General features: G+C 51.9%; 1 protein-coding gene across 1 annotated transcript; it reads right to left on the reverse strand.

Annotated features, from left to right (window-relative positions):
- Nucleotides 1-1,386: 1,386 nt before the first annotated feature.
- LOC100905019 (uncharacterized) lies at nucleotides 1,387-8,146 on the reverse strand. The gene is made up of 3 exons (XM_003748540.2): nucleotides 8,122-8,146; nucleotides 3,136-3,585; nucleotides 1,387-2,939 (listed from the first exon to the last, which is right to left on the reverse strand). The coding sequence occupies exons 1-3, from the start codon at nucleotides 8,144-8,146 to the stop codon at nucleotides 2,389-2,391; spliced, it is 1,026 nt and encodes a 341-aa protein (XP_003748588.2). The 3' UTR covers nucleotides 1,387-2,388.
- Between the last annotated feature and the right edge of the window lie 18,585 nt (nucleotides 8,147-26,731).

Below are 26,731 nucleotides of genomic sequence, written 5' to 3' on the forward strand. Positions count from 1 at the left end.
TCGTCGACGTGAAGCTCGATCTGCGCTCCCATAGCGCTGAAAGGCCGAACGTACATGACAAGATTGCCCAATCGTTCCATTTCAGCTTTGGATCCACCGCGACAGGAGCTCGAGTCTCGAATACCCGGAGCCTGAACTTGTTCTTCCGAGCTTCGAACCGGAAGTCCCCCTTCTTCGGCGACAGAAAACTTCGGAAAGCGCTGGAACTGAACGACGTGTTCTCATCATTTCATCACACATTACTGACAATAGGTTGGACAGATACGATTCTGATTTTGAAACGTCCCCGAAACCGGAGTACGAATAGAATTCGCTCTGGAGGGCTGTTCCGGTGGAGAACGCGGCCATCCGGAGCGCTTCTCGCACGAATAAGGAATATCGGTTGCGAAAATTTCCTCCCTGCAACCCAAGGCAAGGCGGTACCTAATTGAACGTCCATAAATGTAGGAAAATACCAAATTTTATTCGCTTCGATTTAAGTCATCCATTCGTCGCCTCCATTATCCTTCACTATCTTCGATATCAATGAAATATAATATGTATGACGGTCGTAGTTCTTAAATACAGCTCTCTTGTTTCGATTGGGTGTCATTCTGTTTCACAAGAATCCTCATTTGCTCTCATGTCCTCAGCTCTAATTACATATATTCCATGGTGTCCTTGATGACCACTGTTTCCGAGGACATTTCTCTCATCTCTTCCGTCAAACATGCTCAAAATCGTCATAGGATAATCTCTATGATGGAGGATTAGCGAGAGCGCTCAGAGTGCTACAAGGCTGCGAAATTAACAAATGACATTCCTTTGTTCGGCGAAATCGTCATCGTTCCTAATTTCCTGTTGTGGCGAAAGTAAAAGTTCCGTAACTTCGATTCTTGTTGCTGTTGACGATCGTGGAATCATAAGGCAATCTTGCACAAGGGTATATGTCACCGATTCTGCTGTTTCCCTGCTGGTTTCTGAGGCTCCGAGGGAGAAAGCTGCGATTGCCAGCACCAAAACCTCGCTCAGCTTCCATCGCTTCCAAGATCTTCTGGTAGGTACTTGTGATGGTACTTCGAGTGCATAGGATATGTCAATGCGGTTCTTTGCTCGTCACTCCTGCTCCCATTCGCGACTCGGTGAATTGGGGGAAAGGTGGTTGTTGAATCTCCGAGTGGGATTCAGCTCTTACGAACGTCGAGTGAACTGGGGGGAACTGCGTGGGCTGGGTTTGCCGGTACAGTGGATGGTGGGGCGGGCTTCCTGACAGGTAGGTAGATTCATTGGCAGAAGGTCAGTTGGTAGCAAGGAGAACACTTTGTAGTTGTCATGAGATCTAGCCACCGTAATATTTGTCGCTCCGCATGGGGGCTGTCGCCTTCGGTGAGCGCTTTTCAGGCTTACGCATTGCGATTCTTCAATTTTCTTCTCCACAGCTCTTGCGGAAGTCGGCCCTCCTAGGAAGCAGGAGTCGATCCCGGGGATGGGTGGAGGGGATTTAGTCCCGATCATTTCGTCCGATTCCGATCCGATATGTGATTGTTAGATTCATTTTGCCGTCGCGACCTCCCAGTGTAAGCGTCCCCTGATAGTTTTCCGCCGACGTTCGTTGCTGGCGCAGATGACAGAAGATTGATGATTTTTTTTGGAATATCACACAATATTTGGTAAGCTTGAGGGGTTCTGGCACACAGCATAAACTCTTGCTCGTCCCATATCACATTATGATACACTTCGCACCACACGCGTAGGTGTGACCGCAGCGACGACGACGATGACAGCGTTGACATTATTCTCCACGGAGGGTTCGGTGTAGGACTCGCTGTTCCGCTTAGGAACTCCCGATAGGGGCGGATGCGCTCACAGTACGATCGAGATTTCAACTGATGAAATTCCGAGTCGGCTATCCCGCGGACGTTAATGGAGGACGCTACGGGCGGCTTTGATATGCCCGGCGTAAACCATGACGCCACGCCACACGCTGTTACGAAGTCATACGAGAATTGTCATACCTTGTCCATTTAGAGGTGGAAACTCGTGGGTCTTTGTCGTCAAGCTTCCCAGCATCGTCGTCGCTGTTTCGTTTTAAGGCAGGCGTTCTTTCTCGATTGTACTACGTACCTAATTGCATTTGCTACAAACTAAATGTTCGCTCAGAACATTTTCTCCGACCGATCAAGCGAATTCAATCGTGCTCTTTTCTGCACGGATCACTGATTTGCTGGAGGATTCGCTTCGCAATTTGTTCTGTTTATATTTACAGCAACATCAACAATATATTACACGGAGAAGAATTAACACATGACGGGCGCTTGCATGGTTGCTCACTCACTCACTCGCTCGCTTGCTTGCTTACAAGGGCTGACTGCTACACTGGAGTGTGTCAGTTGGAGCCCGTAGAAGTAGTCACGACTCGAGAGATGCGATGAGGCTGTGGTAAACCACGGAGTCCAGTACCGAAACACTATCTTCTAACCTTCGGAACTGGCTGGCGCATGTGACCGATGACTGTTCTTTCGAGTCGCGCGGCGAGGTCTGACAATTGAAGCCGCCCGAATTGTGAAGCATCTGTTCCGCGCTCTCGTCTTCGCTTTCACTGCTCGACGATGAGGACGACGACGAGGACACGCCAGTGGGTTTGGGAACCGATACACGCACGACGTCTGAGCTTACGCCGAAAATTTCTTCATCGGACGACTCTAGACGTTCGGCCTCTGTTTCTCTTCTGCGTTTGCTCGGCGGCTCCATCGCTTCCAAGCAGGTCTCCTCGGCGACAGGTCGCCAGGGATTCCGGACGTCGTAGAATCTTTGGGATGATCTCTCATCGCGGATTTCCTTCTGCAGCTTTTTGAGGGTGTTGTTCACCAAAACGGATCTCCGGAGGAATACTTCAGGGTCATCGATCAGCCTCAGCTTCGAGATCGAGATCTTCAACACCTTGCGACGTTCGTCCTTCCCTAGATTTCCGAAAGAGAACATACGTTAGACAATGTCCACTTGCCAATGGTCTCGGGGGGCGGGAGAAGAATTTATGTCGTCATCGAGAGCGATCTAATTTTATTCGGAGGCATCGGTCGTAGTCGATTGAATTCCGTTCATACCGTACATCCTCTTGTTTCTAAGTTAAAAGTAGTCGAGGACTGAATGGCTCACCTCGGAGACGTGGGTTCCACATGAGTAAGGATCGTCTACGGGTCGGTGGCGAAGGAATGATGAGGTCTTCCGGCATAGTCTGAGTGACAGGCTGATGCGCGAGTGGGGGCGAATGCGTTAACGAAGGAGCCAGAGACGGGAACTGGTTTTCTTGAGATTCAGGGAATTCTTGACTATCGGCCAGTATTCTATTCCGTTTGCAATCCCCAACAACAGCAGCCGAAAGATCGTCTAGAGGTTTTCTTCTCTTGGCTGTCAGATGTTGCTGCGATTGTTGATGCTGTTGTTGTTGAGTTTGATGTTGGAGTTGCAAATGTTGCAGCTGCATCTGCTGCTGCAGTTGTGTCTGTTGTTGCACTTGAGATTGTTGAGGTTGGGATTGTTGCTGTGATTGATGCTGTCCCTGAGTTGGTTGGAGTTGTTGTTGAACGCTCCGAGGAGGCTCCCCGCCTGGAAAGAATAATTTCTCTTTTAGAACTGACGTTCGATGGTGAGTCGGATACGAGATCTTTTCATGAAATGTGCGACAGGGACGGGTGCAGATCAACTCCCGGAACCAGCCGGTGAGCCGGACGATTCGGTTTCCTGAGAGAAGAAGGAGGGGGGGTGTCGGTGAATGAACAGTGAATCTCGCCGAATCAACACCGTCCTTTTTGACAAGAAATGCGTAACTCTCCGACCTAGTCTACTTCGCGCGAAGCTGTCCCCGTTTAGAGCCTCCGAGCGGCGGACTCGATGGGACGGGACGAAATCATCATCATGGCAAATGGAGAGAAACTTCCACGATGAGAGGGAACAGAATCGAGCTCTGGGTCTTGCGGCCCGAGTGCCATGGCTCTAAGCCGCTCAGGTCATTGCAGCTGTATCCTTGACGCACTGGTGGTCGTTCGCGGACTCTATGAGAAGCATCTCAACTATCATTCATTTTAATGTTGGCGTTTATACAGTACGGCAGCGTTCTCGCTTTCCCTTTGGCGGGGCTTGAGCGTTGCTCTCCGTCCGGGGCGTGCTCCGGGAAGAGAGAAGGGGTAGAAGGGTCAGGGTAAAGGCCCTTACGCTAGCCGTCAGGCGTGACAAGACTCTCGAGCATCAGTCCGACTCCGTGAATGAGCCTGCCCGCTCCTCGACGGAGATTCCTGGTCTTCGAGCAAGGAAAATGAATTCCAGAAAGTATTGCAGCGTACAGAGTTCACAAGTAGCCAGAAAAGCCCGGGGAAGTGCAGCTCGCCCTCAATGAGAAGAGGACAGCTGTTCTCCAGAGCGTAATCATTTCTTCCCGATCCGGAGCTGACTATCGACGTCCAGCCACGTGGAACGAATGCGTTCCTCGCCGATGCACGGAGTCCGATTTCGTTTCGTTTGCGGCACTCCTCATCGCCGATCCTCAAATCTCATCGTCCGCTGCATGCTTCCCAATTTTCCCGTATCTCTCCGTGATGATTGTTTATTCACTGCTTTCCTCTCAACAGTCGATCACGAATTGGGAAGCAGCTTGACACGGCACATCGCAAGATTTTCCCTCGACGAATCCAGCTCTGACTCTACGCTCTTCTTTCCTCGCCCGCCCCTCTCCGGGCAGCCCACCGCAAAAACTCTCCCGGAAAGACTGCGTCTTTTGTTGGTTATTTTCCCTCTCGACACCTAAACAATCACCTCCGGGCCACCGTGGACCAACCACACCCTCTCGTCGAAGCACGACGTCTTTCCTCCGTTCTCCATTCTCCCTCGGAGGATGTCAAGCAGCCACGGATGGGACCGAGTGAGCGAGCGGACGGGCGAGCGAGCCTACAGGAGCTGTACGAGAGCTTACTGTCGAGCGAAAATACAAATTCGTCTCTGCTCCGGGACCAGATTGCTTTGCGTTCCTTCTTGAGCGCCCCTTCTCTTATTCGTTTTCTCCCTCGTTTTTCTTCCGAACCGTGATTCTTAGTTTTTCTCCCCACCGGAGCCTGTGACCCACCGCCACGTTATTTCAAGACGGCGGCGCATTGACGCCGTACCCTTCCCCCGATTCAAGCGCTTCAACGGGGGGACCGTGGAAGACCCGAAAAACGGACTGAATTCATTCCCTATGTCATGGCGTGTAAACAAAAAGAATATCAACCCGCAAAGTTTGAATTAAGAGCCGAAGGATCCTGGCGCTGGACAGGTTCGGCTTTTAAATGTCTTAACTTCTTCTTCTTCTTTCTCGTCGTCTCTACGGTGTTCGTCGTTTTCTCGTCTCCTTGTGATCGAGCGCGTGTGTGAGTGCGTGCCTGCCTGTCCGCTTTCGCTACCCCTGAGAAGAACGGCGTCCCTTGAGCGCGTCTCCAGAATATACATTCACATGGCCCATCTGGTAGTTGCGGCACTGTGCTCACTTGAACCGGATTCTCACCGGAACCCACTCTGCGCTCTCTGCACACGAAGAGGCCTGCTCGTCTGGGTGAACGAGTGACTGACTGCCTGCCGGTCGGTTGGTCGCTCGGCCTGACTCGCTGTTCGACGATGAGCCATCCATGCTCTGCTTTCAACGTAGGTTCGTCGGCCTGACTGAATTTCTGCCCGCTCGCCCGCCCGCCCGTCTGCACACCGGCCACCGCACGAACAAAGTTCCGAATGGTCGAAAGCCAACCCCTGAGGTCGGTTCTCCATTCGAAGACCCATTTCTCTGTCCGTCGGGGCTGAGTCGCTTCGCAAGCCCCCGTATCGACGCATGCCTCCTGCTTGGATTGGAGCGCTGTGATTAAGCGATTCCGGAGCGGTTCATCGACGATGATGACGATGAGTTATCAGAAATGCGGATCCGACGTTTCGCACGAGAATCGAGTTGGAGAACCCTCGATGCCAATCAATTCGGCTTCAACCGACTCCGAGGCTCCGAGCTAGAGAGCTCCATTCGTTTCTGTGTATTCAGAAACGTTCCGGAACGATGAGGTCCATCCGTTCATCGAGCTCGTGCAAGTTATGCCTGGATATTGCGTCCTGAGCCTTCTGCGTTCTTGCCCGAGCGAGGCCAGTCGTCGGGCTCGTATTCAATTTGTTGCTAAGCGTTCGTTCTTCGTCCATTATGAAATCCCCCAAGACGAGTTATGACAAAGCACGCAACAGCCCGGAGTCTGGACCCGGAGTGGAGCACTTTTCTCGTCCACTGTTTTCAGGCGACAGTGCTCATTTGACTCGCTCGCTTTTCCTCTCAGGACTGTATATAGCCCCCTCTTGGTCCCCGTATTTCGATATGGATGATGATGATGATGATACCGTCGAGCGTCTCTCAACAACACTGCTAGACAAAATCAACGGCGAGCAGACTAGCTGCTTGCCTGGATGATCAGATGGCTCTGTGGCTGACCGCCGAGACTCACTAAGTACAGTCTTGGCCGCCAGGGGGCGCCACTTCGGCTTCGGCCCGCCGAAAGTTTTGCCAATCGCGGAAACATATTCGGAAACAATCGCTGAATACTCACATTGCTGCCAGCACGAAAAGTTATCAGCGATGCCTAGCGATAATTTGCTCGGAGCATGCGGCAACGTGTCTCAACAAATTTCGATAACGCTCCAGAATCCGTGCTCAAATCGAGTACGATCTATGAAATCAATCACAACACCGATCACCAGTCCGCGATTCGGAAAAGAGGTCGACTAGTTGCTACACAATCTCGTATGTCAGATCCGAGCGATGAGTGTACGGGAAAAACAGTTACCCGTTTCGCTCTGAGTCGAACAGCTTCGGCGCCGCGACACCGTTCACACACACACATGTCTTGCGAGAGCCGATTGCGAAACGGCGATTGTGAAATTGAGTTGCTTCTGCAAAGATTCTAGACGACGTCCATTTAGGCCAGCCTAAACCCGGCCGAATCGCACTAAGCCGAACGAGCGAGCCAGAAGCTGTATTGTCGTGATTATCGATATCGGAGCGAATAGAAAACTGAGCTTGTCGCTCCCCGGTCCCCCCGGTTCCGCAATGAGGCATCCGACCCCGATTGATCCGGCGAGAAAACCGAAGGTTCAAACCACACCGTGATCGAGCCGGGTAGGTAGTCCAAGCAGATGGAGATCTCTGATCGATCTCCGGAAAGATTCCGATTCCTTTTAAGCCATCCGTCAATTTTCTGATAGCGATGAGATTATCCTACACCAGGGATTCATAATCGAATCGAGAACGGTAATCGGCGGCTAGGATGCCGGAACTCATCGGTCCTTAGCCGGTACCGAAATTCCGAGAACGCGACACGTAAAAGTTGGACGCAACAGGATGATGTAGGCGCAGCGATTTGCTAACAGAAAATTATTCCGAAACGGTGTCACCCGCACACAGACCAGACAAACGAGGCCTTGACCAGAGCAGCGCCTCAAGGCCCATAGTCGTCGTTGTTGCTGTCGATGCGATCGTTGTTGTCGACGTCAAAGTGGTTGTCACTGTTTCTTGAATAAAATGATTCAAACTGTCTTCCTCTGAGAAGAGTAAATGTCCGCGCACGCGTCACCACCTCAAATTCAATACTCGCTCTGAGACAAGTCGTCGATGGGCGATCAGCTCTGATTTCAATAGATAGCCATCACCGCAGAATCTCAATTCCGCTCAGTATCTACTCCGCGCTCGGATACGGGCCAATCTAAGAATCTCGAGTCGCTATTACGACGCGTTCGAAGCGAACACGACCGAATCGGCATCGCACGCATATCCGGAAGTTATCCGAAAGTTTCACCCAGAGCGATCGGAGCGCCATTCGGGCGAAATTCCCTTGTCAGAATCGAGGAAAAGAGCTCAGGCGTCGAGCGAAAAAAATCCGCGGAAGTTCGACGAAAATTCCCCGAAAGACCGGCTCGCGAACTCCGAGAGCACGAATCAGCTGATCGGAATGTGGCAGCGGCGGCGCGGCGGCGGCGGCAGCAGCTGCTGCTACTGCGAACCGTGCTGTGTACGCAACCGGGATAACCAGTGTCAGAGCACCGATACCGGCCCACTGGCAGGCTAGTTTAGACTTGAATGAGCGAGCTTACCTTCGTTGTTGGTCTTCACACACATGTCAATCATTAATCCGTCAGTCAATCCGTTTGCACAAGAGCTGCTACTGCTGGTGGCGGTGAACCGATGATGATTCCAAGTAAGAAGTGCACGGGTGGCGGGCTGGCGGCAGCAGCGGCACAGCAAGCAGCACCAGCGCGGTGATGGAAACAAATCACAAACACAATAATTCGAATGTAGCGCGCAACAAGTTTTCACAGGTGTTGTCAACAACAACAACGACCGCACGGCACAGTGTTTTTCCTTTTAATTATCAATAAGTCCTGAGTGCAGCCTCTTGCGCTGATAACGCTGCTGCGGTCAACTTATTGAACACACGAAGTAATCCAAGAGTGGTGATGTCGATGGCAGCCACAGCAGCAGATAAAGTTGTTGGCGAACTTGTCAACGTTGTTGCTGAACTTGTCAATGTTGTTGTTGTCGCCGACGACGATGATGAACAAGTTGTTGTATTCAATGTTGTTGTGGTCGACGACAACTTGCAAAAAAGTCATGAAGTCGTTCACGTCGTCGTCGTGTAACAGACCGCTTGCTTCCGAACGAACAAAGTTCAAGGGGAGGATTAATCGGCGGTTGTTAGAAAGCGCCCGATGGAGCAGCTCTGAGGAGTGAGTAGCGGCAGCGGCAGCAGCGGTGGCAGCGGCAGCAGCAACGGCATGACCGTCCCGGAGCAACTCTACTTTCACAATGACGATGGCTCGCTTGCTCGCAGCCGCCACCGTCGTCGTCAGCCAACTCGCTGCTTGACTGGATTCCTGTTCGCCTGCTGCCTTCCCGTCGTCGTCCACCGCTGCCTGCCTGCCTGCTCGACGAAAGGGGGAGGGAGGAAACGAGCGAGCAACGATAGGGAGCGAGCTTCCACAACAGCGGCCGCGATGGGCGAGCGGAGCGCTGTGAGCGGAGGCTGCCGCCGCCGCCACCGCCGCCGCGCTGTATGTGTGCCCGTTTAGGAGAGTGAGGCTGGATGTGTGTGAGTCCGTCCGCGTGTGTGTGTGTGCGTGCGTGCGTGTGCTTGTGTCTCTGGATGTGTGTGTGCGGGCTGCGAGTGTGCGAGCCACCGACTGAGTGCCATGTCTCGCTGTGTGTGAGCAGCCCGCCATCCAGCGAGATGGCTGGCGGCCTGCTTGCCCGGTTCCTTCCTCTGCTTGCTTGCCTGCCTGCCTGCTTGTCTGCCTACCCGCCTGCTTGCCACTCTGCCTGCTTGGCTTAGAAACAAGGATCTGCTCCTTACCGCCGCCGCTGCTGACCGTCTTGTGGCTGGCGGCAACAGCCTCGGTGAAGACACTGTAGATCGATGGATGCATGGTTTGATGAATGAACGCTTGGATGGACGAAGGGATTGACAGACTGACGGACTAAACGAGGAGACGGTCATCTGCACAGTCAATGAGGTGGCCGAGCAGTCGTTTTGTGATCCGCTTGCTCGTCGGTAAACCAACAGCATAGCGGTCCGGGTTCGCGCTCATTTTCGGGCTCACGCGAAGGGTGGCAATCAAATCGTTTGCAAACACACCTTCCGCAGATGCTCACTTCGATGAAGAGCTCCGATTGGAGTGTTTGGGATTTTTCAGTCAAATCGATATTTTCCAATAAAGCAGAAGACTCGTGGTAGCCTCCGCTGCGACTTCGAAGGGGGATGAGAGGGAGAGAGACATGATAAAAAAAAAATCGTCCCTCGAGGTTCGGGTTGGCGTCGATGACTCCGATCGGAGACCATATCCCAGCAAGAGATGGGATAATTTTCGCTATTTTCAATCGTAGGAGAATGGGATTGGGAGCGATGGTGATGAGGGTGATGATGGCGCCAATGACGATGGTGGTGGTATTAGTCGTCCACGATCGTAGTTGCGGTGGCGGCGGTGACGACGACATCGGCGGCGGCAGCAGTGTTGTAGCATTCCGCGGAACGCGAGAGAGCGAAGAAGCGGATTACTCTCGACTTACGAGCCGACAATCTCATCGGAGCGGCACCTAGTCATATTATGACGCGAGAAATTCGACGGAAATGATAGAGGTCTCGAAGAATCATGTCCCGAGTGTACATATCAATAATTACAAGACGCCTACCGCCGCATTATCTGACCGATTGTGAGGGAGGTCCGCATCTATTGTTGATTAAGTAATTGATTGATCATTATATGTGATGATGATCAATTACCTTTTGATCGATTTAGTGATCGATATATTGCTCACTCAAATGCTTGATCATTGGATTGGAAAAATTCATTCCGCTACGATAGCGACGTCGGAGCGCTCCTGGCGATAGCTCCGCGATCAAGAAGTCAATTGGAATCCACAATGGCTCATTAGGAATCTGACAGCCCGACATTGCGCAATTATTTTCTGAGAACCATGACAGTCATCTAAAGCAGCTTTCCATGGTACAAATGAAAAGACCTCCTTTTCAAATTCCGAAAATCTCGATCGCTTCAATAAATCCGGTGTTCTCGCAGAAAATCCAGCGTTTGCTCAAGTCGGGCATTCCGTTCCGAAGCACTCGACTCAGTGAGGCGTTCTCGAGTTCATGTGTTTCGCTTAGGCTGGATCTCGGGAGTGCATCTCGCCGCGTAACTTGCGCTCGGATCCGGGGGCTTATCCTCGACGGATCTAGCTGCTGCTCTGTGCGGTTCTCGAATCAGAATCACCGAACACGTGCGATTCGGGAGTCCAGCTCAGATCATCGCGTCGCCCTCGAACAGTAGGAGGCGACCTCGAAGGTGCGAAAGAAGCCGAGGCCACTTTACCTCGCATCAGATTATTTCGGCTTGGGAAGCCTGCGCAAGCGTTTCGATTCGAAACAATGGGGGTTCGAGTATCAAGTGAGCAGGGAACGAGTTTGAAGTGATCCATGCGGTCGATGGGCTCCTGGTCGATCTTCAATAAGCTCATCGTTCCACGAAGAGCCGTCAAAGAGCAGCGAGTCGGAGTTCTCTGCGACCCACCGAATGGGGAGTTTCCTGGTCAGGAGATCCCGTCTCTGAGAGTCCTTGTATAGCGAATGATCTCGGAGTCATTTGTGCCCGGCGTTCAGGACGAACACGTCACGAATTCGTACGGGAGCGGCGCATGCTTGACTGATAATACGAGAGGATTCCAGTGGGCTCGCCAAGCGATCCGAATGACGAACGGGGCACCGAGCGAGCGGAAAGAATCCGGGAGCAAGCTGCAGCTTACTGCTGCAGTTCCACGTCTAACTAACGGTTTCCCCTTGGAAGAGAATTTCGGGGACAAGTTGTGCTTTTGTGCTGTGGCATCAGCACCAGCAGTAGCGGCAGCAGCCATAGTAGTAGTAGACACAGAAACGGCTACCAAGCATCTTTCCCGTTCTTCGTCATTCCGATTCGAACAGCAGTCGTCTCCGCCGCTGCCGCCGCCGCCAACAACAGCAGCATCACCACTGGTCTTGAGCGAGCGGGCAAGAAAGAAGAGCGCCAGAGAGGATCCGACGGATCCAAAACTTCGTCCCTCTTCTTGTCGTTCCTATCTGATCGCAGTAATGAATCTGTTTGACGGTGCCATGCCTTCGCTATTTGTACGTAGTCACTCAACTTCGTCGATTTTCCGCTCCTATATGTTTGCCGATTCGATCGAGAAAAGCGAGCGAGAGACGAGAAACAAATTCAGCAAATGCTCTCAGGTGGTGGAAGTCCTCTTTCAATCATCATTATATTCAGGACGCATAAATTAGTTCGGAAGGGGAGAGGCATTGGATAAGGAACAAGATGCACTACTCCATTCTAGTGTCGCCTCAAGTATGGAGGTGGTCGTTGATGTTTCTCAACAAGGTGCGCATCCGGAAATGTCAGGGGGTGGGGGAGCAAAACGGCACCGGTGCTGCAGAGCGAGGGATCGTTCTAATCGAGTGACACATCTATGACCCTCTGATTTCCCAGCCCGACTCTCCTTACCCATCCGAGCCGATCGCTCGGCGACTCACTGATTCCCCGGTTTCCTCACCGGCTGCCTGCCCGCCCGCCCGCCGACCGCCGGCTGAGTTACTGGCTGGTTGGTTCGCTCCCTCCCTCCTTCCCTTCTTCTTTGCCTCTAGGACAAACCCCAGTTGTGCCCAGATCTCCCCACCCAATTACCAACTGGGGACATTCGACGACTGAGAAAGATAAAAAGAGAGAGTGGCTTGCTTAGAAAGAACGACGAGGCACCCCTCAGTCAGTCACTCACTCTTAGATGAGTCACCCCCTTTGAGAGAAGAAGCATGGAATGCTGCCGCAACTTCGCCACCATCACCACCACGGCCACCACAGCATATAAAGGCTCGATGCTCTCCATTTCTCCCTCTCGATGCTTGTCGTCTTCAATAAGCAACTAAGCACCAACTGCAAGATAGAGGCCAGCGAATAGCAACAAACCCCACCTGAATTGAAGCCGGGAGCCAACAGAGCAATTCACTCATGAGTTTGAATAGCGATTGGGAAGTCCGAGCAAGACACCGCCTAACCTTGCCAGATAGACTTCTTACGGATTCATCAATAGGTTGAGAGAGCGACCGAGCGACGACTAACCACTGAATTCATTGCTACCCCTCCAGCCCCCTGCCTTTCGCTCCTCCAACGACATGCGGATCACAGTTCAGACAAGTCGAGCGGCAGTCAAGTTGGTCGACGATCGTCGTCTTGGTCTTCACAGCCGCCGCGCCGCCGACGCCTCTTCGGCTCGAATAGCCACTCATAGCGTCTAAGCGGTGGCGACCGGTGGTTGCGGCTGAGAACGAGCCTGCCATAGAACCTCAACCATGTCGACGAGGGACGAAGTCGCTCGCCTTGTTCATCGGAACTGTTGAGAATTTTCGTTCAGACTCTCTCGCTCTTTCCATCTCGTTGTTTCGTGGACCGACGGACTGTTTGACTGAGAGTTGCCGACATTCGTTGGTGGCTGACGATCATTCTGTGGATCAAGCCGGGGTTCTGAATGTTATTGAAAGCAATCATGCATACGAATTCACTCGCAGAATGCTGTCGACTATCATCTGGCCCAAATTAGTCAAAGTATCAATTATTGTCATGAGAGGGAAGCTCCTAATACTTGTCACAATAGTCAAATCCTCATAAGGGACTTCGAGGATTAACAAGATGACGAACGTATTGAATCATCGATGATAGATAGAGTTCCTAAATTTCAGACATTTTCATTTTCCGACTCTCGAATAGGGATAGATCCCGTTGCGGCATTCTTATTCTAGCCTTTCCCACATCGTCCGGCGACAGGGAAAACTCATCACAGGCGATTCTCTCGTCGATGCGGTCGTCGGTCTTCGCTCATGCGGATTGGATAGATATGAAATGTCCGAAATTTGGGAACTCTCATGATAAAGCGTAGGAATATCCCGCCAAGTTTTTGTTGCCTACTCCCGTTGTCGTGAATAGTGGGAGAGAAATAAGAGAGGCCGGAACAAGGAGGAGCTCGATATAAACTATCGAATCGGATTTTCACTGGGTGCTTCACCTCTAGCTCAATGGAGCTCGTTCTCCTCGCGACCCGCACACCCAACGAGCGCTCCCATCACTATACCCACCGACGAAACAACCCAACACCGGCTGCGGCGTCTCGATAGAGAACCTCATTCAGGACGATGAAATATGGAGGTGTCCTGGAACGGTTGCTGCCGTTGCCTCCGGTACTCTCTCGCCCTTTTCTCCCTCGAGGAAGCGCAGTACCCTCCTGCCGCCACGGCTCAGCTGACTGAATCGTCGGTTGGTTGACCGGCCGACCGATCGACCGACCGACCGATCGGCTAACTGAGCCGTCTCCTTGCCAGTTCGTAGTCCTGACCAGGGGGGCTTGAACCGATGGATATTGGGACTCGCATCCGCGTACTCATATGCCCCCGCTCGAATGGCTGATCATGGCAAAGAGATATCGTGAATACCTCGATGAAGACTGCCCTTTTTTGCCTCGATGTTATACGCCCCAGGGGCTTCCAGCTCTTCTGGTCGCTCTCAACGACTCCTTCCGTTGGCGTTCTACGGGGCGGCATGCTTTTTGTCGGTCGTAGTTTTTCTTTGGGTCGTCCCTCCGCTTCGACCCCTCCGCCCCACAGGTTGAGCATATGTAGGTACGTGTATAATCATACCCACAGACACACAAAGCTTCTCCCATAGCTCTTAGCGGTAAATAGGCTTTTGCCGAATGCTGTATCATCCTCTGCGGGAACTCGACAGAGATCGGCTTACCACTAGAGGAGCGAGCCAGCCTTTCAACGAGCTCGCTCGCCCGCCTGCTCGCTCAATGATGCACATCTTTCGACGGCTAATTATCTGTTGATTGCTATCTTTTTATCGTTCGGAACCAGTTCGTGGCTTCTGACTTCTCGAATTATTCAGCCGAATTCGCGCTCTGCGAGTCTCGCCTCCGAGTCCAGAATTCTCACCGTGAGCGTGAGGAAATTGGGCTCGTCTTCCGTTGTGATTGTACTCGTCAGTGAGAACCCCTACCGTAACCACGCTTGGCAGCTCCTCCGCGTCGAACTGACAACGCTTGGCGTTTTGATCGTCACTGTTCACTATTGACAATCGTTTTCATTCGTTTCTCGAGCGAGAGGATCGATATAACATACGCATGCTTGCGCATGGATATCGGAAACCTCCCAGAAAGAGTCTCTCGGCGACTCGGAACAAATCTCTATCTTCATTCCCTTGCGACTTGCGACCCTTTCTTTGTACCCGAGAAAATCCCGTCACCAATGTGAATAATCCAACAATGAATAAAAGTGGAAAAATCCCTTGGCTGTCATATGTCATTCGAAATATTTATGAGCCGTGGAGAACTTATTGATCTTTTGGCTCGATCATTGAGCGTTTCCCTGTGTATACATCGCTCGCGGAATGATCCAGTTTGTCAGCCCGGCAATGCGGCTAGCCCGCTAGTCGGTCAGCACGCGACGCCACTCACAGACTGCCGGGCGAGCTTTTCTGATGGTTTGCCACTCAGCCGGTATGTCAGCTCGACGGCTAGCTAGCGAAAGAGCTAGTTCACCGGGTGGTTAGCCTACCCCGATTGCAGGCAGGCGTAACATCGATCTTGAAATGGTGATGCTCTTCCTATCCAGCCGGCGGGCAGGAGAGCGAGCACAATCGTCTTGATTCTTGATCAAAAAGATCGTCGTTAGATCGATGACGCTTCCTATCCGGTGCTCGTCGTGGCTCCCCGTTTCACAAAAGTACGGTGAACCGGGCCCTGGTGTATTGATTACTATTATTTAGCTCCGGTGTTAATCTTCGAATTAAAGGATAGATCCGCATCGCCTCATGGCTCCGAGCGTCAACCTGAATGTCTCTGCTAAGGAGAAACTCGCCGCGGTCTTCGGTTTTGTCTAATCCATTGTAGCTATACCGATACCGTCGATATCGTCGCCGAACTTGCCTTATCCGTGGGAAGATACTCATCGTCAGCATTTTGAGCACGGAGCAAGTAGTTTCTGGAAGTTTCAAGTTTCAATCTCCAAATAGCTTCTAGAATCACAGAATGTCTTGCCATGCAAGCTCTCGCACAGTTAAGGAGTGCTAAAAGGAACATCCTGCGTGAGGGGGGGGATGACCGACCGTGAGACATCCGGAAAAGACCGCTCGTGTGATTCGATGATTTCAAGAAAAAGCTCAGCGGAGTACATCTTTGAAATTCGACGCAAATCCCTACATCCGGATGTACATTGCGGTTGTTCTAAGCGGTTGGATGGTGGTTAACGGGTTGGTCCGGTCGCTCTTCCATTCACTCGCTCGCTCGCGTTCTTGACGGTTTTGCTCTATCACTTGGAGCGCTGGCTTGTCTTCTGACTTACTTGCCTGCCTCCTTGGTTCAAATATCTAGCGAGAAGATTGAATGTGACCCAGAAAGCAAGTTGTTCGGAGCCGCACTTTCTTCTACGGCGGCAGACATTCTGTCAACCAGCTCCACCGGAATAATGGAAGAAGAAGCGAGTGAGAGAAGCCGTATGAATAGCCGCCATGATAAGCTCCATCTGATGAATAGGCCTGCTCCATGAGTTCGACGCTGACCGCTACCGTTATCTCCTATGATGGGAAAGATTTGCACTCAATTTGAGGTCTTCTCCCGACGTAATCGACGACCCTTCCGCCCCTGGGCTCGAAGTTCGATGATTCGTTTCAATTCTCGCGGGCCGTATAATCTTTTTTCATTTGGGAATCGGACTGAAGGAGTCAAATCGGGTAGCGCGACAGGGAATTCACTGATGGATCGAGTATCCCCGCCTTAGAGACCGAGCACGACGAACTCGGCATGCCCGCAATTCATAGCTACGGAAATGTGACGCAACCCGTTCGTTTTTACGCAAGCGAGCAGCAGTGCCTCTGTCAGGCTAACCGGTAAAGAACAACGGCACAGAGCAGCCGCGCTGGTCGCACTGTCGCCGTTGCCGCCAATGATAACAACGGCTTACGAATTGACATCCTTAACCATTCGCTCGGCTGCGAAAGCTGCCGGAAAAGTGTCCGCATGTCATGCATATCGACGATCGTTCCAACAGAGGAAGAAAAGGATCAAGATGGCGCGGCGACGAAAGGAGTCATACGCGCTGAGTGTCTTGCTTTTTATTTTGGAGCCTCCGCTGCCGTGGCGGGAGTCGATGGCGAACGCCGAAGTCGAATGTCTCAATGAGATGGAAGCACAGAAGCCGCCGCTGCTGCTACTTGCTTGCTCGCTCGCTTGAGGAAACCAAGCCGAAGGTTACTCGAAGGACTTACACCAACCAACCAGCGATTCCAGCAAGCAGCCAACCGACGAAGCAACCAGCTGTTTTGACTTCACTGAGCGGATCGTTGGCTGAAAAGCGCCAAACTCCGTGTTGCGAATGTAACTTCCAAACTCACTCTTCTGATTGGTAATCTTAACGCGCAGAAGAGAGATTGCGTACGTGCGATTGAAGGGTCGTAATCTGTCAATCGGAGCATCTTATCTCGATCATGATGAAGATGATAAGGATAAAAAGCCTGACGACGTCGACGAAGGATCGTGTTGGTGCCCATAATGGGCTGGCTGATTAGATGAAGGGGTTCAATCCTGCCCGGTATGCTTCCCTCCATCATGAATATGGAATGGAGTGATGTCTTCAGCCTGTGGAGAGTCCGATCCGGGAGGGGAGCGGTAAGAAGCGGACGTGATTGAAAAAAAACGCTCCGCGAACGACAATTCTGTGAGGTCGCGTTTGCTGATAGGCGAAGCGAGAGCGTCACAGTTCCGGATGTTCTGTCAACACTAATCTAGCCCGGGGGATCACGGGGTGGGGGCGGCAGGTGAGCGTTACGGAGAAACAGCTGAGCGGTTTCGGAGAGGATAGCAAGCCGCTCAGGAGAAGGGAAGCCAGGAGCCGTGCACCAACCTGAGCATCATTCTCTGAGTGGGAGACATTCGGCACCTTTCGATTTTCAGCGGAGGGAATCAAAAGCCACAAGGCATGGAATTTCGAATAGCTATCCGATGCAACCGCTCCTCGAAGGACATCGGGTTCAGAGACGGTTTGAAAAACACGCGATCCAAATCAACTGCGTTCGTCCATAGATTCCGCTTGAGTCATACCGTCTCGCAGTTCCACTAATTGAGCGTCCCGATTAAATGTATAAGCCGCAAAGCCGTACCAGTACAATATTGGTTTTGTCTCCTTCCAATGGTGAGCACGTCCTCGATGACGTCCATCTGTCAAATCGTTAGGGACAATACGGGGAAGTCGCGAGCATGAATGCACCGGAACCAGCATACGACTTTTCCTTAGCCTCGATTATGGAGCATAAGTCTCCATAGATTGTCAGAGACTTTCGCTATTATTTCTTTTCTCTGATTGGGCTCATCTGGATGTCATCTGGAACTGAAGATGGATATGTAGCGGCACACCACCCGGACCTCTCAGAAATGCCTGACGGAGTCCGATGTTCAACAACCGCGAATTACTGCGAACTCTGTCGAGTAGTTTCCGAATGCTTCATCTCGAATCAATGGCTCTTCCGACGAGTATGACACTCTATTAGGCTCGCTGTTCGTTCGCCGTGTAACCCGACTGCGCGCCTCCAAGCCAATCACAACTCGTGGCGAACCGCTAAACGAATTCCCTGACTGAGGTGGATGGGCTAAGCGATGGAAGCAAGAATGAACCGGAAAATGAAGCAAACAATGGAGCGCGGGCGCAGCGCATACGTATTTCTTCTTCGGTGTCTTCGATTCTTCCGGAAAGCTTAGCGGATCCGACCAGTGGCCCGGTTGCTTTTCCACAAATGGAGGCGGCAGCGGCGGCGGGACAGAGAAGTTGGAGCTATTCACTAACGTTCATGCTCGCTCAAGTTTTTTCTTCCGCTGCCCCAGAAGCTGAGCCGATGAAGCTTCGCTATATTCTTCCCGACAAGTACCTGAGTTCCTCTCGATTTCTCTGGATTTTTCGCGGCGGATCGAGGGGGAAGGTCGCCCTTATGATAGAATGTAGCAGATGAGGAAAAGGATTTTTTTGAACATTTCAGAATCGACGGAAGTCTTTTGAAGATAGATCAGCGCATTTGTGCATGACTCCATGGTCAGTGGGATCGAAGGAACTGATATGCCGAAGCCTAGGTATTGCCCTTATACATGCGGGGTCCTCTTTTCGACCGGCCGTTCCCTATCTATCTTGTGTGATCCGGGGAGAATTTGAAGTGTTGCGAATGTGTGAAGTCGCATTTCCGTGGTGGACGTTCGAGGATCATCAACAGACGTCGCCGTCCGTTCGCGGCTCGTCTTTTCCATCGGTCTGTCCGCATTCATCGCAGCGGTCTTCTTCTAACTGCTTGACTCCGCGTGGTACATTTCGATCTTGACAGTTGTTGCTGTCGCCGCTGGTCTTGCCGTTGGTGGTGACGACTACCGGACTAGCGACAGATGACGTCTTCATATCTCGTTATTCTCCCCGTCCAGCTTCTCCAGCTAGACTTTGGTAAACGCTCGACTCGTCCTGGATTTCTTCTTCCGCCTTTTTTGTAGCCCGTCGTTCCTCCGCTGCGCTCAAGCTGAGTCTCCATGGATTCTCGAGGTTGCTGTTCTGTTCTCAATTCTGATTCTCACAGAAGAAAATCATGATAAGAACCTCTCTCAGCTGTCGGTCAACCCCTCATCTCGACGATTCGCTCGCGTCAGCATGGATCACACCGAACTTTAATCTGTTCTATCACTTTCCAGCTCGATAACACTGGCGATTGCTCAGCTGATGAATGGGTGTTTGAATGTGGGCTCAACACGTCATTCGCACTGAGCAAAGCAAACTCTCGAAGTTTCACGAAACAATCCTCACCGATTCAGTCGTGACCTTTTCACCGCGTCTCTCATGCTTGCTCACCGGTCGCTCTCGAGCGCAGTAAGCGATACATCGCAGATGATCCCAGTGAGGCCACTGACGAGGATGGATGCCGCTAGGGTGACGGCTTCGCTAAAAATTCCCATTCCATTTTTCTCATTTCATTTTTCTCAGCGATATGACAATCTTCGGGATCCGAAGAAGGGGATGGAGAAGAAACAATGCCCCGCCAGATATGAATTAAGCGCTCGAGGGGCTTCCCTGAAATGTTGGGGAGGAAGGGGGTAGGCAAGGTAGACGTTGGGAGGGCTATCGGTCGACGCGCTCATTTCCGTCGATTCCGCCAACGAGCAGCCATGATCACTATCGCTTAGCTCAAGAGAGTGAAAGGAGAGCATTTTTGTTGATGATAGCTCCTAATGAATGGACGGAGGAGGAAACCAATCGAGAGACAGCGAAGCCGACCACGGTAGCACTTACAGCCGCAGAAGGGCCAGAGACAGCATTCGAACATTGCGCGGCGGCCTTCAAAAGGAGCAACGGATGCCGCACCATCGCAAACAGCCAAAGTCGTCAGTCATACCGCGTATTTCTCCTTCTGTTTGGCCAACCCACAGAATGTTATAAAACAGAGTAAGGGCACGTGTGTGCGGCGGCCTTGCAGCCTTCGAGGAAAATACAATTTCCCTACGAATTGGAGATGAGCTCAGTGTCCCATCTACGAGGCGAATGGAGGAGCAGGGCGTCCCGACGAAGGAGCTCTATCGAGACATTGTGGAGCAAGATGCGAAGATGAAGGCTGCATTGACGGAATCGACGAGAACAAATCTTTCAAATTCAATCCGGGCTCCCGAATCACTGGAATCCACGCCGGAATATCTACGACGGCGAACAGAGTATTCCTGCACGACAATGGGGAAGTCCATGAGAGTATCCTGCCCCGGTTGCGAGGGAATCATCTCAGTAGGTCATCGTTCCCGCTTCTGAGCCTCGAGCTCTGGTGGCTTGGGTCCTATGAGTGCCGAGACGCAGGATTTCCAATGAGGACCTTTTCCATGTAGAGGTATAGTGATTATTTCAGCAAAGTCCACGGCATTGATGGGAAGCTTGCGCTCCCGAAAAAAAAGTGAATACTCTGATTCAATCCCTTCAAAACATATCCGTCACGAACTGCGATGCGTGAGAACCACGTACTTCGCGGTCGTCGGTCGGAAGGTGGTCGCCGTGCAACTCGACTCTCGGCTCGATCTCTTCCTATCGATTGCCTCTCTTCCACGACTTCCCGCGGACTGGTCGGATTCGAGGGTCACCACTCGTCGCAACGCCGCGCCGTCCCACGTTCGCTATTGATTAAATGCTGGGAATAGAAAACGAGAACAGTTAGCGACTCTAACGAGGAGAGCTGCCGTGAAGCGAGCAGACCTAAGCAGAAATGATCATTGGGAAGAATGTTGTGCGAAAGAAAAAATGCAGAGCAGTAATGGTGGCAGCGACGACATCCTGGAAGCAAGCCGCACAACAGCTACGCCTCAAGTTCTCGCTCGGAAAAAGCGACGCCGACGTTCTTTCAGAAAAGCACCGAAAGCAGTCCGAGCGACCTAGTGGCTCCGTCGAGACGGATGGATTGGGAAGATTGGCCGAGAGGGAGACTTTGAAGAAACGACAATGCTCAAATCGATCGATGCTCAAAACAAGAAGATGGGATCGATCGCTCTGCAGTCGCGATAGCCCTAGTTCGCCAGTCACTCGCCGCTTCTCCGCCTTAGCTTCATCCCAGGTTTTTCCAGTCGATTCTGGAGAAAAATGCGCGTGTCTAATCTGGGCAATCCCTCTTGGCGATGCTGACCCGGTGTTCGCCTGTCGCAAGGGTTGGCGATGAGTCGAGAGGGAGCGGGGGGAAGAGGGTTCGACCGTTTCCATCAGCCAAATCTTTTATCTGTTCGAATAAATTCAATTCTCATAAGAGCCAGTCAAATCTAGAAATGATGCGACGTAATGACTCAGATGATGACCACGACAATTATTGACATCATTTATCATCGAGAGTGACCGAAGAAAACGTCACGATGCACATTCGCGCAGGACAGTAGCCTACGATTCTCGCGGTACCGGAACTGAGCGTGATCGATCCTCGAGCTCACAGGAGTCGTCGAGACCTTCGGGAGACCGTTCGAGCAATCCTCTGTTCGGGAGTTCATGTCCCGACAGATCCTCAGACCTTTTCTTGTCGACTGTGGCGGGACATCAGAGGACGAGTGGCGGACGTCCGCGAGAAATGCGATTTTCACCTTCCCGGAATGAGTCAGCGAGACCAAGTCTTGCCTATTTTTGGGTCGGAAGGAGAGCTTCAAAGAAGAAGTTGAAGAATAATGCGATACATACTCCGGATATTCGAGCTCTCGACAGGGAACAAGGCTGTCCGTCATCGATCTCATCTGGGTGTCGATTGAGATGTGGCTCAATGTATTCAATTGAAATCGAGCCTCGAGCTCTGCCAATAGGCTCGAGGTCTGCTCTCACCACCCGAGGATGAGATGACGCGGAATATCAATTCCTTTCTTTGCGAATCTCAGCTCGACGGTCTCTCGACAAGATAACCCCATTTTTTCGTCCGCCATTCATGCCTCCTAATTCGGCTCCTGATTTATGGAACCAAATGGGGACGAAAGTGTTCATTTCGACCTCATCGGCGATAACCATCGGCGGCATCGTATTCGATGCGGCACGCTCTCTATCGATCGGCGAGCTGAGCCACAACCCACCAGTCTATCGGCCGACTGAGCGAGCGACCGCAGTCGGAGACATTCAATGCCAAAATGAATCAGCTACCCAGTCGGTCAGAGTTGCTGTCACTGTCTCATGAATTCCGTGACGCGGCCGAGCTAGTTAAGTAAGCAATGTGAAAGAGTGATCTGGAGTGTGAGATGCACCTAATTGCTCCCGGCTTCGGGAGTTGAAAACATTTTGGGAACCGCTCCGCATCATACGAACGGCGGCGGTCGTTTTGATTCGGGAAAGCAGGCTCATTCTGTAATTACAGAGGGATCGCACTCTCGAGTTTCCCACTGGAAGATGAAGGAGAAGAGGGAAGCCACTGTGTAAGCAAACGAATACTCTTGCTGCAGGTCACGTGACGGCCAGCTGACGATCTGGCGACCACAGAAACAAATCGAGCAAGCAGCTAGCTGGCCAGCTTGCGCGCCGAGCCACCACCCGAGCGACCGAACGGCTAAGAGAAGCCAGAGAAACCGTGCGATCCCGCCTAGCTGGCTCACGAGCCTTTGAGCTCAGTTGCTGGATCTCTCGCTGTTCTGGTCGTACTTGTCGACGTTCCGTGATTCGGTCGACTACAACGCCGTCGTCGCTGTCGAGACGTCGACAGCCGTGATGGTGATGTGGTGGCGGTGGAGCTTGATGATCTTTAAAGGCAGCCCAACGTTAGCAAGGCTCCCGATAAAAAGATGTACTGTTCCACTTGTCTTTTATTCTTCGATTTCCCTCGGATTCTTTCGCTCTCAAGCCCATGTAATCGACGCTCAGCGCTGATTTGTTGAGAGTGATCCGTGGGCCTTCCATGATGAAGCCACTCTCAATGACTTCCGTTGATGAGCACCAAGGCGCAAACCGAAAACCGTAGGGTATATGAATGCTCCAGATCGATGCATTCAAGCTGGCGATGCGGAAAAAAATAAACTGCAAAGTTTAAAAATTCTTCAATGATTCAAGAACTTGTTTCCGGCTTGTCCAGATGGTGAGACGCTGCGCCGTACAGATTCGCAGCGGCATCGGATGTTTTTACCGACTGGACAGTTAAGAGAAAATGTGAAGAAGATAGGTATCGACTGATAGTGAACCAGCCAGCCAGCCAACCACCCGCTCGGTCGCTCGCTCGAGCGGCGGGTCGCTCTGTCGATGGGTCAGTTTGTCGAAGACAAGCCAGCGTCGGAGCACGCAAGTAAGCAGATACGGAAACAGTAGAAATTGTTCTGCGAGAAATCAGCGCCGCCAAAGTTGAATGACACCGGGCATCAAGTGCCCGTTCAGCATTAGATGCTGTCGCTGGCAATGTCGACGGCGACGTCCGTCATCGTCGATGTCGTCGTTCTTCGTATCTGATCTTCGTATACGCGAGCGAGTCGCGATCTGTATACTGAGAGAATATCGTGTCGAGCTGCCTCAGCCGACCGAATTTACAGCGGGCATTTGAGCTTCTAGCAAACACTCGTCAGGGAGGGAGAAAAATACCAAAAACAACACCGGCGGCGAGTCACTCGAAATGGGCGAAGCAAGCGAGTAAGAAAGCCGAACGGAAGAAAGCGACGCTCCCAACACTTGCTCCAATGACGGATACTAATACCGGCGGCGCGGCGGCGGCGGCGGCGGATGAACTGGCGGACAGCCGCGGCGAGCCCGGCACGAGTATCGTCACATTCGCAGCCAGCTCATGGTGAGCGAGCGAAGTGGTGAGCTGCAGAAACAGCAGCACTGGCAGGCAGGCATCAACATTTAAAGTGATTCCGTTAAGCTTCCACTAAGCGATGACGTCATCGAAACCCTTGTCAGTCGACCGTCATTGAATACCGCTTTCGGCTGTCGAGAAGAGTCCTGGAGCTATTTCGAGCGTAAAAAGAATGTCTACAAAAAAGCTATCTGCGCTGCAAGTTCGTAAAGTCCATCAGACGGATTCGTATCGACTGGATCAAACGCTTCCTTAATGAAACGATTATGAGTTGAACGTGCCGAGCAAGGTACAGGTAATTCTAGGTCACTGATGTGAGGAAGACAGCTCTAAGGCCTAATGAGTGGCTGACCGGCTCGGGAGCGCCAGACACCGCGAATGATTGATTTCGACTGACTCCTACTTAAGTTCGACGTTCGACCTGCTAGATACCATCGCTTCATCGAAATCCGATCTCTGGGGCAATTCATGAGGGAGAAAATTATACATTTCCAATTTCCATATGATTCACCATTGAATTCAGCTGTTCAGGCGACCCAATCGATGAGTGGTACATGTGGAAACACGGATACGAGGAAAGAAAAATTCATGCCAGAATCGGTCGCAAGAGATTCCAAATGCCTCAAGGGAATCGTACTCTCGTTGCTCGGTCTCGACTCGCTTCCGGACGACCGCGGACGGACGGACGGCAGCGATGTCGGCTGCATCCTGACGTAGGGTCAACAGTTAGAGCACCCTTACTGTTGGGATCAGCGACAGCGAGTGGCTGCTTGGGCCGCAATAGCATCCTCTGGTGATCATTGTTCGGAAGTGATCGTTTCTGGCGGTCTTGGAAGCGATCCGAACCAGAGCCACGGCTCGTCCCGATTCTCATTCTCTCGATACCCGTGCGAGCCACGCGGCGGACGTACTTACAATTTCATATCTGACATTCCTTCATAGGTCTAAATGTTAACAGCGACATGCGTGAGGACGTACGCATTCATGAAGGTATGAATGCAGTCCCTGCTCGCGAGTCGACTATTAGTCGGAGCGACTTGCACTGTGTTTGCTGCAACGAGCGTGTTCTCCCACTTTATAAATAGATTTAGCTGGATAACGGTGCCAGTGATCGAGCCGCCCACTCTCTGAGCGGGAAAGGTTACCCGAATACTAACAGAAGAGCGTACCTTGACATCGGCTGCGTATTAAAGGATTAAGTTGCTGCAGACAGGAATCAGAGGTAGATGGAGGTGGACGACCCATGGAGAGGGAATTCCAGACAGACGATCCTCATGTGGTCGAGGCTGATCCCGGCGTTAGCATTCATCCAACGTGCTTTCTCGACGCTGCGTGCGATATCTCGACATAATGCTCGAGACCATCCCGACCGGCAACCGCGTGCTATCTGGGCCCAAGAGCTGCATGGCACCGGAATCGTATGATGAGTTGGACACTGTTCCAGTTTGTTCCAGAAAAGAGCCCTCGTCCTCTTTCGTTACATGTTCGACGACGGATGACAAACAAGTTGACATTCAGCGTGACATTTGGTAGCTCTTCCCCCGCTAGCGATTCCGAAAAAAACGCTGCTAAGCTTGTGGGTATATACTTTTTTTCACGTGGGCCGGAACTTGCACTACCGTTTAATCTCATATCGACGTCCGGACGCTCTCCATTCACCTGTGATACTCGGAGTCGAATCGTGCAACCGCAGTAGATCGGAGTGACTCTCGGCGGCGGAAAACAACAGCAATGAACAACAGCCAGAAATGATCTGCTGCTCGCTCGATTCGCTCGGCCACGCTTTATTTGGCCCGGTCGGTTTTGCTCGCAGCGAACAAGAGCACGAGTGAGCCCACAGCTTGAGAATTATAATTGTTTCTCAGACGTGTCACAACTCGAATGAAAATTATATTTTACTTGGAGGCTGCGGTGACGTGAGATTCGCCATCTCCGGCGACGACAGCGATGATGCTGTCAATGAAGCATAACTGGTTCGGTGCGTAGTCAAAAACTGCCGCTATCCATGATCGCTTGAGCCGGACAAAGCCAGTGGTAACGACGACACTTTTCGACGACGTCATCGAGCGACCGCGTCGCCGGCGTCGATTTATCGCCGACTCAGGTGGACAGGGTAGCGCGTTCCATTTCCCTCACCTATCGTTCACACATTGTGATGTTTTCAGAAATGCGGCAGCACTTAGTTTCAAACCATTAGGGAATGCCCTGATCCAGCTAAGCCGTTGTAAATCTTCCGAAATGATTCTCTCCCAGGACGTCGATTGCGCCCGAATCATCCAGGAATCTCGCGGAAGATTACGCAGCATCGGAATTCGAGAGCTCTCACCCAGCCTTACGGACAGAGTCACGGCCAAAGGAGGAACTATGTTCACAGAGGGTTTTGTATCCCTCCGAGGGTGAGAGAAACCCTCCGCTTTGATCGTTTCCACCGTAATCGTGGAGACACGCGAATCCTTCCGAAGTCTGCGCGGAGCTCTCCAATGCTCGAAGCGCTGGACTGCTGGCTGGGCGAGTTCATCTCCTGCTTCCGCCACGGGGTCAACACAGTTCTCCGGATTCTGGAGCAGCTTCTCGATGTCGTCCGACGAGCAGAAATTCGTTCATTGTTGAATACCTTGGACGCTTGTTTGGTCGGCAGCGCGCTTTTGACCGAACTTGGTAGCGAGCCAGAGGAACGCCAAAGAGATAACCGGACAACGCCGAAAACGGAACATCTTCGGAACAACGCGAAACACACTCTCGGAGAACGAAGAAAAAAAAACAAATGTATTTTACCAATCGAGAAAAGTAATCCGGTGGTTTTGCGGGAGCCGGCAAACGAGCGAAAATCAACTTGATAATCGCG

The sequence above is a fragment of the Galendromus occidentalis genome, unplaced genomic scaffold (assembly GCF_000255335.2).
Source record: "Galendromus occidentalis unplaced genomic scaffold, Mocc_1.1 scf7180000077533, whole genome shotgun sequence".
In the NCBI taxonomy this organism is placed as follows: Eukaryota; Metazoa; Arthropoda; class Arachnida; order Mesostigmata; family Phytoseiidae; genus Galendromus; species Galendromus occidentalis.